The sequence below is a fragment of the Mugil cephalus genome, chromosome 2, assembly GCF_022458985.1.
Source record: "Mugil cephalus isolate CIBA_MC_2020 chromosome 2, CIBA_Mcephalus_1.1, whole genome shotgun sequence".
Classification (NCBI taxonomy): Eukaryota; Metazoa; Chordata; class Actinopteri; order Mugiliformes; family Mugilidae; genus Mugil; species Mugil cephalus.
In genome coordinates, this window is record NC_061771.1 from 31,782,125 (window position 1) to 31,796,890 (window position 14,766).

General features: G+C 42.0%; 1 protein-coding gene and 2 non-coding genes across 5 annotated transcripts in view; 1 reads left to right on the forward strand and 2 right to left on the reverse strand.

Moving 5' to 3' along the window:
* Positions 1-8,296: 8,296 nt before the first annotated feature.
* Positions 8,297-8,368, forward strand: trnae-cuc. The gene has a single exon. It is a non-coding gene; the product is annotated as a tRNA-Glu (tRNA).
* Positions 8,369-8,538: 170 nt separating this feature from the next.
* Positions 8,539-8,627, reverse strand: trnay-gua. Its single transcript is given in 2 exon segments — positions 8,539-8,574; positions 8,591-8,627. It is a non-coding gene; the product is annotated as a tRNA-Tyr (tRNA).
* Positions 8,628-10,841: 2,214 nt separating this feature from the next.
* LOC125003774 (E3 ubiquitin-protein ligase DTX4-like) overlaps positions 10,842-14,766 on the reverse strand; it is a 29,178-nt gene continuing 25,253 nt past the window's right edge. For all 3 annotated transcript variants that reach the window (XM_047577946.1, XM_047577945.1, XM_047577947.1), the window contains exons 11-12: positions 14,638-14,736; positions 10,842-14,566 (exon numbers count right to left, since the gene is read on the reverse strand). In XM_047577946.1, coding sequence (XP_047433902.1) covers positions 14,435-14,566; positions 14,638-14,736 — 231 coding nt within the window. In that variant the 3' untranslated portion in view covers positions 10,842-14,434. The remainder of the gene's footprint in view (positions 14,567-14,637; positions 14,737-14,766) is intronic.

The following is a 14,766-nucleotide window of genomic DNA, read 5'->3' on the forward strand; positions in this document are numbered from 1 at the left end:
CCTTCTGTAACGTTGGATGGAAAACATGGAGCAGCCTGAGAAGACTGTACTGCTCATCTTTGATCAAGTTCAGCTCCCTGAACGAAAGCACAATCACCACACTGACATCTTGGTTTTCCAAACCCTCTGCCCAGTCCAGAGTGAACTTCTGCACTGAGAAGGTTTTTCCAACGCCAGCGACACCGTTAGTCAGAGCCACTCTGATGTGTCTCTGTTGGTCAGGTAAGGCTTTAAAGATGTCGTGGCACCTGATTGGAGTGTCATGGAGGGCCTTCATCTTGGAAGCTGTCTCAAGCTGCTTCACCTCATGTTGGGTATTAACCTCTTCACTCTGTCCCTCTGTGATGTAGAGCTCAGTGTAGATCCTGTTGAGGAGGGTTCCTCTTCCTGTTACATCAGTTCCTTCAATCACATGTTCACATCTCCTCCTCAGACTGATCTTATGTTCATCTAAAACCTCTTGCAGACCAACATCAGCTGGAAAAAAATAACAAATTAGAGAAAAAAACAATTCAGTCATCCCTGTAGAAATTACAAAGAATAAATAACAGACTTTTAAATGAGTTGTGAAGAGTCATTTCTTCTCATGAAACATACTTCATTTCCCACTGGATTAAAGACAGATCCACCAGTACAATTATGCACAATATGTTCATCTTTTGTTTTTAACAGCACCAACTGTGAAATACTGATAATCACATGATGAACACATTGCATTTTCCTCTGGTACAATAAAAGCCTGGTTCATTTATAATGATATTTATAATAATATCTATTATGATCTTAAAAGTTATAAACTTTTTCAACAATTTCATATACTGTAGGTGTCAGATGTCCAACTAATCTATGTTCACCTAAAAAAGGAACAAATATGAGAAAATAAATAATCCAGTCACTGATGTTGGAAATCACCATCATCATCAAAAAAAAAGAAAGAAAGAAAAATGACTTTTAAATGTTTTGTAAACAGTTGCTACTTCTCATAACAGCCCAGCTTCAATTAAATCAATTGGTTTTCAGAAAAGACTCCATCAGCAGACAGATGTACAGTCTTACTTGTTCTGGATCTTTGTCCACACTGGGGACAGGAGGAGTCTCCCGATGAAGACGACTGGTCCCAGTATGAGGTGATGCACTGTCTACAGAGCCAGTGTCCACAGCTGGTAGAGACTGGATCCTTCAGGACGTCCTGACACAAAGCACAGCAGGACAGCGGCTCCTCCGCAGAAACATGACTCCTCTTCTTCTCTCTGTCAACACATTTCTCGATCATTAAAATATTTTGTTGGTGAGAAACATCAACATTTGGAGACACTATCCAGAAGCTCAGATGCTCTAAAAGGAAAAGAGTGGCTACTTCTCCATTTGAATTCACTTTCTTTGATTTCAACTCTCCAGCTTTCATCAAAACCAGTGAACTGCTTTTCTAGATAAATATAGTTGGGTGTCATCTACATAGCAGTGGAAATCTAAGGGAAGTGTGTATCGGTCCTTGCATAGAACCTTGTAGAACTCCATAATCTATCTATCTATCTATCTATCTGTGTGTCTGTCTGTCGAGTAAAACATTTATACCTTGACTATAACCCTTTTAGAAGAACACATCTGCTTTATCCTAAATTCTTCCATCAGGTCAGTTTACAGCAGAAACAGTTTCTTACTTTGTGTCTGAGGGTCCAGGTTCTTCACTGAAGTTTGGATTATCATCTTTAGACCTGTCACTCTTCATAGATGGACATGTGTCCCCCTCTTCCTCCATCTCCTGGACTTCCATCAGTCTGAGAGGTAAACCAGTGACACTTAATGAGTTTATATTAGCCTCACTTGAATTTAACTGTACAAATAGCTAGGAGCGTCCTACTATATAATTAGTGCATGGGTGATTATCTTTCAGCTGGTATTCAACAAGTTATTTAAGTCCAACTGATGCAATGAGTAGCTTCTCATTTCTTAAACAACCATGTGGGAAGAAACATCCCGTGGTGGTGGAAAATATGTTGGAAGTTTAAAAAACCCTGATTGATGGCGATTGGTGACTTAAATGTTTGGTGAAATCAGATGGAAGAAAAACAGCAGTAGAACTCAGGGCTATGTTTAATAGTGAAAGGAAGAGCATTTCCGTAATTAAAATGTGAAGGGGCTGGGACTGGACAGCTGTGTAGCCTTAAGAAAACCACTAATCCAGTGAAGACAATCAGGAAAAAAGGTTTCAGTTTGTTAGGGAGCATAGATACTGGACTCTGAAGCATGGCATGGAGCTCAAATAGCGAAAGAGTGGTTCGCGGAGCATTGGACATTGCTTTCACACATAGATTGGCCACCACAGTGTCCAGACCTGAACCCCATTGAGAATCTGTGGGATGTGTTGGAGAAGGCTTTATTCAGTGGTCAGAATCTCCCATTATCAATACAAGACCATGAAAAAAAAATGATGCAACACTGGGTCGAAATTCTTATCGAAACAATGTCACAGAGAATGCTACTAAAATCAAACCTAAAGGAGTTTGGCCATTAACAGAGGATTCACTCTGATTGAAAAAAAGATGTGACACACACTCACTACACAGTTTAACGAAAGCAGCCAGAACCGAAAGTGATCAAGCACAAGTTTGTGTGAATGTGTGAATCAAATTGTTGAGTTCTGCCTTGTCTTCCCTTCGCAGTCTACACACAACGAAGAAGAAGAAGAAGAAGAAGAAGAAGAATATTAATCTCACCTTGCTTTAGCCGTGAGTTTTCTTCCTTTCGCTCGGTGACTCCATGGCATTAAACTAACTCAATGAACATGTTTTCTTTTAGATGCTCCTCCCCTCTCATTTCCTGGATTTTAGGGGTGTGTGTGTGTGTTCGTTCTCTTTTCCCATGACGTTACAGAGAGAGTTTTGCAATAAGCTGAAAGACATTTTCTTTTTTTGGATGCTCTTATCTTGAGCAACAGGGACAATGATGGAGTTTTTCCTAAGACGAGGGACCCTGCAGGGCTGGAGGGTTAGGGTTAGGTTTAACTTACCCTAAGGGCTGTAGATAAGTTTGGAGATGCCAGTCTATGAGGGGCATTTTTTCTTGATCAGAGAGGGTATTAAAATCATCTGTTTATGTTTAATTTTTGAAAATAACTTGGTTCTAAATTCTTTGTATGTGTTAAATTTAAATAGGAAAAGTTCTGTTTCATTCTCCTGAACCTACACACACCTTATGCTAGATGACAGCACACCACCCCCATGTAAAATGCGTTCCCGCCGTAACGCTCTTCTCTTGATTTGGGCTCCAATCTCAATCAGGTCTTCAATGAAAGGACACGTGATTCTGTCCCGAACAGCTGATTGGCCGGTGGGTGGAGTCTTTTATCAGATTCAAATCAATCCTTAAAGTTACTCTGACCCGAAGCAGGTTTGCTGTTCAGAGTGAGTTACCATGTTAACGCACCTCGATAAGAATGAATCCAGCTTCGTGACACCGGAAACCCAGGAATAACCCTGAAGTCACCTCGCTGAGCCCGTTATCCTGCTTCGTCATACAGGCCCAGAGGTGAAGGGAGGTTACTGTATGACTGTAAAGCAGTCATACAAAAAGGAATAAACATGAACTCAAAGCCGTGCCCCTTCGATAGCGGGAGGGTGAGAGTCTGTATCTTCCCCTCCAATCACGTCGCCCCGTCTCCATCTTTGCTCCCGGCCAATCACTGTAGCCATCGTCCAAAATTGTCGGGGCGGACCAATCGCCGCCCGCCGTCTCCATCTTTGCTCTCGGCCAATCCCCGTAGCTATTGTCCAAAATTGCCGGGGCGGACCAATCGCGGCCCGACATTTCCATCTTTCCGACGGCCAATCACGACGGCGCTTCTCCAAAATTCAACCGGCCGGCCTTCACGCAGGCGCAGAAGACCTCTACTGTCATTTCAATATTACCGCTTCGAATGATTGGAAAGACGTCCAACCTTCAGCTGACTTTAACTACAAAAGGTAAATATGTGGCTAATATCATTGTATTCCGTCAACTGTCTAGCTTGGTCGGCTCACTCCTGAGCGCTTCTTCCACCACCGACTTCTCTCATGGAAAAAAACATGGCGTGGCATTCTTTGTCAATATGTATATTAATAGTTTTAAAAGAAAAAAAGTCTTAATTTGCTGCTGTTCTATTTTTTTTTTTTTTAACTTTAACACACGTGTTTGTGAGTGTGTGTGTGAAATTTGTAATAAATTTGTTGCATTTCAGTGACTGTCTTCATTTTTTCTGCGAAAATGCAAACTCACTCATAGAAAACGACAACATTGTTGCAGTACTTCATTCAGAAATATTAAAATGACTATAAAAGTACATTTAGGGACATCTGATAACACTTGGTAGTAGTCTGTGTTAAAGGCCTCATGTTCCAAGGGTGGAATCGAACCAGCGACCTTTGGGTCAAGAGCCTCCTATGCTATTCTGCAGTTAAGTGTCATGTTCGGTTAGATTTCTCAAATTAATAGACAAGAATATGTGTGCTTTTACTTGTGATGGACAGCAGAGACACAAATAACTACAGGCTCCTTCCATTTTTTCAAAATTTCCTCTCCTTTCCTTATTTCAGCAGTTGGTAGAGCAGAGGACTGTAGTGGCTAGCAAACTGAAATCCTTAGGTTGCTGGTTCAAATCCGGCTCAAAGGAGGACTACTCTTTTATCCCCTTGGCGGCGCCCTAGCGCCCGGTCTTTCAAGAGTGAGTGAGTTTGTGGATAAAACTGAAGCTCCAATCATTTGTTTTCATACATGATCATATCTATTAAAATATACTATAATTAACAAATATATATGCACAAACTAAACGCAAAAAACAAGTTCCCTGAATCCTAACCACTAGACCACCAGGGACCCAAAGGCCAGCGTTCGACTGGTACTTTTAAGAGTTATGAGGATAGTGTGTTTATTTTTTTAGTGCGTAGTTATAGTCTGGATTCCCTGGAAATAAGTTTCTATTTTCCGAACTCATGGGTATCGGAATCAGTGAAAAATAACATTAGCCAGAGACAGTTACACAGACATTAGTTGGTGGTAGCCTTCTGAAAAACGGGGCAGACTGGTATGAGGGGCTGTCAGGGACATTAATCAGAATTACCATTCACACACACTACTGAAATGTCAGTGTAACAGGAAGGTGGCTCAGAAGAGGAAGTGTAGGCTATTTACTTCTTTGGAGCATTTTGAGGACACACATGCTGTCTACATGGTGGATGATCGCTGGAGGGAAGGGACGGTGCTTAAAATTAATCTTCATCCGTTCCTTTGTTTTTTGTTTATTAGTGCAATTTTTTTTTCATGCCATGAAAGGGAATGATTGAAAACAAGATGTGACACACACTCACTGCACAGTTTAACGAGAGCAGCCAGAACCGAAAGTGATAAAGCACAAGTTTGTGCGAATGTGTGAATCAAACTGTTGAGTTCTGCCTCGTCTTTCCTTCGCGGTCTACACACAACGAAGAAGAAGAATATTAATCTCACCTCGCTTTAACCGTGAGTTTTCTTCCTTTCGCTCGGTGACTCCCTGGCATTGAACTAACTCAATGAACATGTTTTCGTTTAGATGCTCCTCCCCTCTCATTTCCTGGATGTTAGGTGTGTGTGTTCGTTCTCTCTTATCTTGAGCAACAGGGACAATGATGGAGTTTTTCCTAAGACGAGGGACCCTGCAGGGCTGGAGGGTTAGGGTTAGGTTTAACTTACCCTAGGGGCTGTATCAGAATTACCATTCACACACACTACTGAAATGTTATGCTCTCACATACACTAGTGAAATGCTCTCACACTATTGAGATTTCAGTGTAAATAGAAGTGATTTTAGTGTAACCAGAAAGCATTTTAAGTGTAAACGGAAGGCGCCTCGGAGGAGGAAGCATCTTTGGAGCACACATGTCGTCTCACGGGCTTTCTGATGGTCTAACAGAAGCTGCCGCTTTACTAAATAACATTTTGGCGTCGGCAGAGACCATTCGAACATTGTCTAATGCAACAACAAGCGGGAAACAGGCCCGATCCGGACCTCCGGGCCACGTTATCTGGCTCAGCAGGGCTTCGGCATATGGACATCGGGCACAAGGAGAAGAAGGAGAAAATCCAGGAACATCCAGACAGCTTTCGCCCCCTGTTCTGCTATGAGCCAAGTACACTGACTGCTGACCAGGTAGAGGATCTTTTCACCATTCGTCCGTCACCAGAAGGAAACAACAAGAGAGTTGCAGAGGAAGTGGTGATTACCTTCTGGAGAGACTATCTTCAAGATGCAGAAGGTACAATACTTGACTTAAATCCTTGACATTTGGTTGAGTAATAATATATTTTTTATTAATAGGAAACTACTATTGAGGCCACAGTGGTATTTAGGGGGGAAAGACCCTCCTGCCAGTCCGGGGCTTTAACCTCAAAGTAATTCTGAAAACATGCAGATGGAAACTGTTGCTGACTTGATAGACACTTATGCATTATGATTTCATGATCGGTCGATTCTGTTCTGTTTTACAGAAGAAGAAGGACCATCTAAACTACAGAAGATATTGGCCTTCGCAACTGGAGCGTCTCTAGTCCCTCCTATTGGCTTTTCCCCAAGTCCGTCTGTTGAGTTCATTCACAAAGAAGATGACGACTTCTCTCCTACACCACTGTTCCCAATGGCCAACACATGTGTAAACTGCATCAGGTTTCCCACTCCATGTCTCATACTGGCTCTTTAAGGAGAAGTTCGACACATATGGGTTTGGCAGAGCCTGAATACCATGTGCATATACATTTGTTGGTGTCTTTTGTGGTTATCTCCATCTCTTGTTTACACATTGTTTATTAGAAGCCATCAACACAACCAGCATCCATCGAAATGCCTGTTGGGAGACCAGAATCAGTATTATTACACTTGTGCACTAATGGGATAGACATAAAAGCTTAGAACAAGAATAATCTTAAATATCTACAACAGTGAAATGTAACAACAGGATTATGAAACAAGAAAACTACAACAAAAACAATATTAAAACACTGACATGGCGTGTTTTTCAGCACAGTAAATACTTTAAAGTAACTTTTGGTTATGCTGGACTTTATTGTACATCATTTTTAATGGTGTGGCATGGCACCTTTACTTAAAAAATGATCAAGAATCAAGAATCAATCAATCAAGAATCTTTATTGTCATTATGCAAGGCACAACGAAATTCTGTTCAGCAGCTCTTGGTATAAATGTACAGACCTGAGATATATAAATAATATAAATATAGAATAGGAAATATAAAATAGAATAACAAGTTAAAATAAAAAATAGAATTTAAGAATAAAATAAGATGAATGAATGAATGATCACTTACCATAATTGGTTGGGGGACTGAACACTGCAGACCCTTCGCCTTATAGCATGACGGCATCTAAATGATCACCCAATAGGATCCACTCGATACAGGTTGTCTCTGACGCGCCAACGCTGGATCCTTAAGTCATGTGATCTCAGGCTTCCAAGGACATAGGTTCCCCTGCATTTGGAGTAATATTACAGTCACAAGGATATCCAGTTCTTGATTTGACATAACTGCATATCGTAATGGTTCAATTCCCAGTAGTTGTCTGTGTCTGTACAGAGTTCTTCTGTTTATCCCAAAGCAGGATGCAATTCTCTGCAGTGGTTATGGTGTGTCCGGGACGGCGAGACCAGTGACGGTTGTTGGGGTTAACAAATTTGCATAAGCAGACCTCTGTCTGGCCTCCTGTGCATGAAGCAAATTACGAAAACATCTGTGCAGTGATCCCAGTAGGTGACTCACGTCCCTATTCAAAGGATCATATCTAGACACCACCGCATGAAGAGCAGATATAGTTCTTGTATGGTCATCAAGCACTCTATGAAGCCTTTCCTGGTCAAAATGATTGAAGCGATTCAATACACTGCAATGCGCTTGTAAAAAAAAAAAAAAAAAAAAAAAAAAACTTATAACATCCTCTTAATTCCCTTTCATGTCATAAAATAAATGTCATAAACACAGAAATTTCAGTAGTGTGTATGAGAGCATAACATTTCAGTAGTGTGTGTGAATGGTAATTCTGAGTAATGTCCTTGACAGCCCCTCATACCAGTCTGCCCCATTTTTCAGAAGGCTATCACCAACTAATGTCTGTTTAACTGTCTCTGGCTAATGTTATTTTTCGCTGATTCCGAAACCCATGAGTTCGAAAAATAGAAACTTATTTCCAGGGAATCCAGACTATAACTACGCACTGAAAACATAAACACACTGTCCTCATAACTCTTAAAAGTACCAGTCTAACGCTGGCCTTCGGGTCCCTGGTGGTCTAGTGGTTAGGATTCGGCGCTCTCACCGCCGCGGCCCGGGTTCGATTCCCGGTCAGGGAACTTGTCTTTTGCGGTTAGTTTGTGCATATATAATTTTGAATTATAGTATATTTTAATAGATATGATCATGTATGAAAACAAATGATTGGAGCTTCAGTTTTATCCACAAACTCACTCACTCTTCAAAGACCAGGCGCTAGGCCACCGCCAAGCGGCCAAAAGAGTAGTCCTCCTTCGAGCCGGATTTGAACCAGCGACCTAAGGATATCAGCTTGCAAGCCACTACAGTCCTCCGCTCTACCAACTGAGCTATCGAAGGGGCACGGCTATCTGTATATGTTTATTCCTTTTTGTATGATCGCTTTACAGTCGTACAGTAGCCTCCCTTCACTTAACTGATCGGCATAACAGTGAATGTAGTGAGCGTTTGCACAGATGTCCTGTACCTTTCGCTGCACTCCTGCGCCCCATCATATGCCTGGGCGGTCAACTTTCTTTCTTGTCCCTCAGGAAGGATGCCGTGCATCTCCAATAAGGCACTGGCTATTGAATCCGCACAGCTGTTCGGTACCTTGATGAATCCATAGAACCGCTCTTGTATATTGTTGCGTCCATGGATGTATCTTAGTACCAAGACTAGCTGACAGTGTGTGGAAATGTCGGTAGTTTCATCAGCTTGGATAGATAAAAACTCAGCTGCCTTTACTTCATCCACGATCTGTTCTCTTAGAACTGCCAGCATTCAGTCCAGGAGCTGAGTTTGCCTTTAAATACGGTCGCATTTCCAAGGTGCTCCCTCAAGTCCCGATCAATAGATGTCATTAAGTTTACCAAAGCTCTGAATATTCCGGCGTTGTCCCGCAAAATTTAACACAATCAATGATCTTAGAACAAATATTACGGTTTTTATCCACCTCTTCATTGCGCCTTCTTAAAGCAACACGCTGCCCATCATCTAGCTGCGTTGCTATGCTAATGCTAATCTTTAGCTTTACGCAGTTTCCCATGTGAACTTTGGACCTTTCATGCTTCTTGATCCGCTCGCAGATATTTGCTTTAAGTCGTTTAGTCCAGTCTTTGTCCAAGTCGAATCACATTTGTCACTTCTGAAGAGGAAACAGAGGAAAACAGAAAAGTCACCAGCCGCGTCTTAAGGTTGAACCAGCTCCGACAAAAACTCCGTTTGTAACATTTATCTTTCACCTTGTTTTGCTTGTGAAATGTTGATTTCTGGTTTGTCGGGTCCGAGCTCCTTAATGAGAAGTTTTTCCTCCGTCGTCCACCTCGCAAAAGGACCGAATTTGGTGGAAGCTGCTCTTGAACTCCGGTCGTCGCCGCCATCGCTCCTCGTCGTCGCACGTATTTTATTATTATTTTTTTATTTTTAGCATAGGACAGAGTCTGGAAGTCGCACTACGAAAAAAATAACTATCGCTGCTCATGTAGCTTCAGCAATCTTAAACCTTCACGCATTTTACGTAGCAGTTGGGGCTAAATTTCCAGCGCCCCACTGGCGTTAAATCTGGCGACGTTGATCGGCCAATTATCCGTAATTAACTCCCCTTAGCAACCATAGCAACCATCACCTGATTGGCTGTTTAGCTAATGAGCGGATGATGCACGGTCTGTCAGTGGAAATTCACTGTTTAAGGAGTGTCAGTTGGTGGAAATGTTGTTCAAATTATTTAAACTGCATGTAGGCACACACACTATTAAGTAAAACTCAAATATATATATATATATATATAAATATTTTTTCCCCTCAACAGTTGGTGGGGCAGAGCCGCAGCGCCCCCTATGGGTCAGCCGCCACTGAGACAATCACACAAAGAAGAGGATATTTTAACCATTTGTCCCCGATAAACTCAAACACAGCTCAGAATCAGGATAATTTCATTCAGGACAACAACTTGATGTACTGACATGATGTACTTGTGGCATCAGCTTCCATCTTTATTGTAGCTCATGTAACATTATAGAATTAAGAAATCCAGCTCCCAGATGAACTTGTGTTTTTGTGCTTGGTTTTTATCTGCTCCCACGTTCTTTTTACTCCAGATACATGCGATTCATCTATGCATCTATGCAGCGCAGTGACTGGGTTTTGTGGCTTCGTTAGATGTAAACTAACTGAGACATTGATGTGGAATTTACGTATTTATTTCAATCCTTTATCATGCCTTAGCCGCGGTGTTTGACTTTTGCAGATTTCGAGTGAGATTTTCGTTTTTCTGATATTTGAGTAGAATCAGTCTTTGCTCCTTTTTGCTGGTGGATCAGCCTCATGACTGTGATTGGTCTGCTGCCCTGGAACCCGCCCTTATACGTGCACGTTCACCGATTCACAACAAGACAAACCTGGATTGAGTTAGTGAGATGATAACCAGCGTCGTGATATCGCTTATCCAGATCGTCACTGTTCTGAATAGGTTCAGCTGGATAAGTTGGAGTAAAGCAGGATAAGTTCAGCTCGCTTCGTGACACAGGCCTCTGGTTTCACTTTGATTGGATAAATACTAACCACCACAACGAGTACGTTTCATTCATTCTTTATTCCCCTCCCTCCCCCTTGTATTAATCATTCACACTCCAGCAATTAATTTGCAGTATTTACACGTTTCATGTTTCTGCTGCTCTCTGTCTCGTCCCTGCAGGCACCTTCACATCTTCCCTGTCCTCACCTCTTAAAGACAAAGAGGACAAAAGACACACATGGCCAGGAGGTGAAGGGGGAAGAAATGTTGTCCTGGGCTCAGACACGCGGCATGAATCAGTGCCAAAAATCAGATTACCTCAGTTAGAACAAATAAAACTCGCAAACTTTTAAGTTTGACCACACAGAATCAATTTGTTTGCAGCGTTTGAGCCAGGCTATGAGTTTTAAGACATTTCATTTTTCTTTTTAATTTGCTGCTAAATGAGGGACGGACAAAAAACTGGCAGGACACATGATATGTGGAAAACAGAAACGTGTATTTCTATTAAATTTTCCCACTCAGATAAAAAAAAGAAAAAGAAAAAAGTCTACCATCAAATTCCTTTTCCAAAGAAAAGAGGGAGTAAATCAGCTTAACATCTGTACGCAGAGAGAAATAAAGACATTATTTAATAACACTGTCTTTGTAAACAAGTCATGAAAAACATGTACAAAATAAGGGTGGGGGGGTTAAATGACTCTATGATAGTGAGAGAACAAAATGCTACTAGAAAGCAAAAGGTGTACCTAGAATTCATTTAAAAAAAACAAACAAAAAAACATAATAAAAGACGTCAGGACGTCCAGGACGTGATTCCCACAGAGTAGCAAAATAAAAGTCTAAACTGGGAGTGTGTTGGTAGTATACACAGTACACACACACATATACAGTCGTAACCTTAAAGGGGTCATTTAAAGACCCAACTCAGAGACTGGGCATCAGTCGGTAAGAAGAGGTAAGACCAATAATCCAACGTATCGATGACATTAAAGCTCTTTTATTCCGTCTCTGCTTCTTCCCTCCAGTTATCCGTCACTGGAGTGAAACATGGGGGAGTCTCAGCACTACAGCTCCCATGAGCCTCTGCGAGGGAAGCAAGAGGCTGCAGCTGCAACAGAACTTTAGGCCGCTGACGTTTCTAGTAACAGAGATCTTTAATGTTTTGTGGTGCAGGTTTAAGCAGGAGGTTTTCAACCTGATGGAAACGCAGAGCATGATGGTGCGGCCAGTTTATTAGGTACATTAGTGAATGCACTCTGATCCAAATAACAGGGATGTAACGAGGCATGTAAATGTGTGACGATTCAAATCAGCGTAATCTAGTTTTGAGTTCACTTGATCGGCATCATACATCACTACATAAAAAGAATATAAAGATCTTTAATTTGTGTAGAGAATTAGTAGTTTTTATATATATAAATATGTATGTTTTTTCTTTTTAATATATTAGTTTTGAAGAGTTTTGAAGTTACATCCAACTTCAGGAATGTGGTTTTGGTCTGAGAAATAGTTAAAGGAAACTTTTTCAGTCACAGTTTGCCTGCAAGCAAAAAAAATCATATCGTTAGCCCAGTATCGTACCAAATAAGTAAGTGTTGGAACAGCATCAGAAAGACGGCAATTCAATGGCCGTTCTGTTAAACTGAAGGGAACTCTTCATCTCTGCTACTGAATTGAATTGAATTGTTTTATTATTGTGGATCAATAAAGAATGGGCAAGGTTAACTGAGGAGGTTTTGAGATACAGACATTTACACGACTCGTGTTCGGGCCGACAACTCGACTGGCAAAAAAAGACGCAGCGCCAACTAGTGTTTGGGAGGAGTTGTCACAGAGTGACAGGTACAAGTAGAAGTGTTTCAAACCAGCGTAGGCTACGTATGTAAGTTAAAATATAACTGTAAAAGAGCCTTAAGTGGAACTAATCCTGAATACCTTCACGAAGACAAGATTTAGAGCAGGACTTTTTTCACTACTGTACCTAATAAACTGGCAAGTGAGTGTAGATGCACAAAAAAAGAAAAGAAATGGCCACATATCAAAGGAGCTGTGTTTCCATTAATCCAAGCAAACCAAAGTATCAAGAGAAGTTTTCTTTGCAAATGATTTTAAATGTTCGATCTGAGGTTGACCGCGTTGATGAAGATGGAGCTTAACCGTAGATTCAAAGTAGAGATTGACTGATGTATGTATGTGTATATATATGGCAGCATGTTTCGGCCAAGGCTGATCGGTATTGGCCCTTTAAAAAATCCATATCGGTCTCCAATTCAAAGGCTTTTGAATTACTGGCTATGTTCCAAACTTAAACTTTTGGTAGAATCTGAAAGAACAGATACTAGGGGTTGAAATTAGCCTTCGAGATTAGAGGAGTAGAGTCAATGCTCCTTTCTGTTGAAAGCGACCGGTTGTGGTGGCTGATGAAGGTGAAGATTCCTCCAGGATGGAAGGAGAATCCACCAGAGGGATTATATTCCTCCTCATCTGGCTTGGGAACATCATCAAATGAGTTGCCAGGGATAAGAGACGTCTCGATTTCCTTCCTTACTCAAGTTTACTGCCAACTCGGTCTCAGATAAGTGGAGGAAAATGGGTGGACTTTACGTTAAATTCACTCATTCGCATCTTGTCCTCTCCAGCTTTCTGACCCTCTGTCCGGTCTGTTGGAGAATATAAACGGTATCCGCTGGAACCGTCAGAAACAATTAGCATGATGAGGTTAAGGTTAACGTGAACCCTCGGCGGTAAGACTTCACGTAGGCCTAAACGAGCAGGCCGTCAGTTTGGTCTTCTATCATTTAACACTCAATAAACAGTCTAGCTCGTATAAAACAAACAAAAAAACAAAAACAAAAGGCAACATATGGAATGACGTTAAATGAGGACTACATGAAAAACAAGTGGAGATTATTTTCTTTTTGTTTCGTACCCACAAGGAGGCGCAGCAGCAGCAGCAGCAGTCAGGCAGGAGGTTTGAACGGAGCCAGCTCTCCCTCCTTCTACTCCTCAATCTCTTGGTTTCTTTTACGCCTAAGAAGTACCACACAAGTTAGTTTTACTCTACTCCTACAGCTATGCTACGTCCGTGCTCCATCTTCCACTCTTCTTCCTGCGCCACCCTCTCCTCCTGTCATCTCCTCCCATCCCACCAACATCTTCCTCTTCCTTGTCCTTCCTCTCCCAGTTTTTACCAAACTCCCCGAACATTTGACCATCTCATTTCTCTTTCTCTCACTGTAAAGTAAACTTGTTATTTTTGTCCTGAATATTAGTACCGACTTTTTTTTTATTTTTATTTTTTTTATTTAAGTACCTATCGGATTAGTCGCTAAAACCACGAGCCTCCTTTTAATTCTCCTCCCGTCTCCTGGCTTTTCTTTCTATGCTGCTCAAACCTCCTCCTCCTCCCGCCCCTGGTGCTGCTCCTCTGCTTTGCATTGACGGGCAAATCCAGCAATGACTCATTCAACATCTCGGAAAGCGGCGAAAACAAAATGTCTCCCAGAAGCCGAAATGTTCCCCCCGCCCCCTCCTCTGCACCCCCGTCTAAGTGCTGGCAGAGAGAGTCGTCCCCAGTCTCTTCCTCCACGGTAAGGCCCACTTCTCTTCATCTGCTCCTCATTTCTCCTCCTCCTTCTCCTCCTCTTTCTCACTTTTCCATCAGTCCATCGTCCTCCGTGATGCCCTGAGCTCGCAGCTCCTCCAGGACGTTGTCCAGGTGTCCGGGGTCGGGGAAGCCGTGGCCCGTCAGGTTGGAGCCAAACTCCGTCTTATGGTGGACCTTAAAAGGGAGAAGATTAGTGAACCAGAAACCACAGGAGGTCTAGATCTAATCCTGGAGTCCGGAGTTACCTCGTTCCAGATGACGGTGTCGGACTCTCCCGTAGTGCTCGAAGTACCGACTGAGAAGATGAGCCTGCGATCCCACGCTACCAGGAGCAGCCTCAGAACCTGAGAGTCAAACACTCGTTTAGAGAAGTA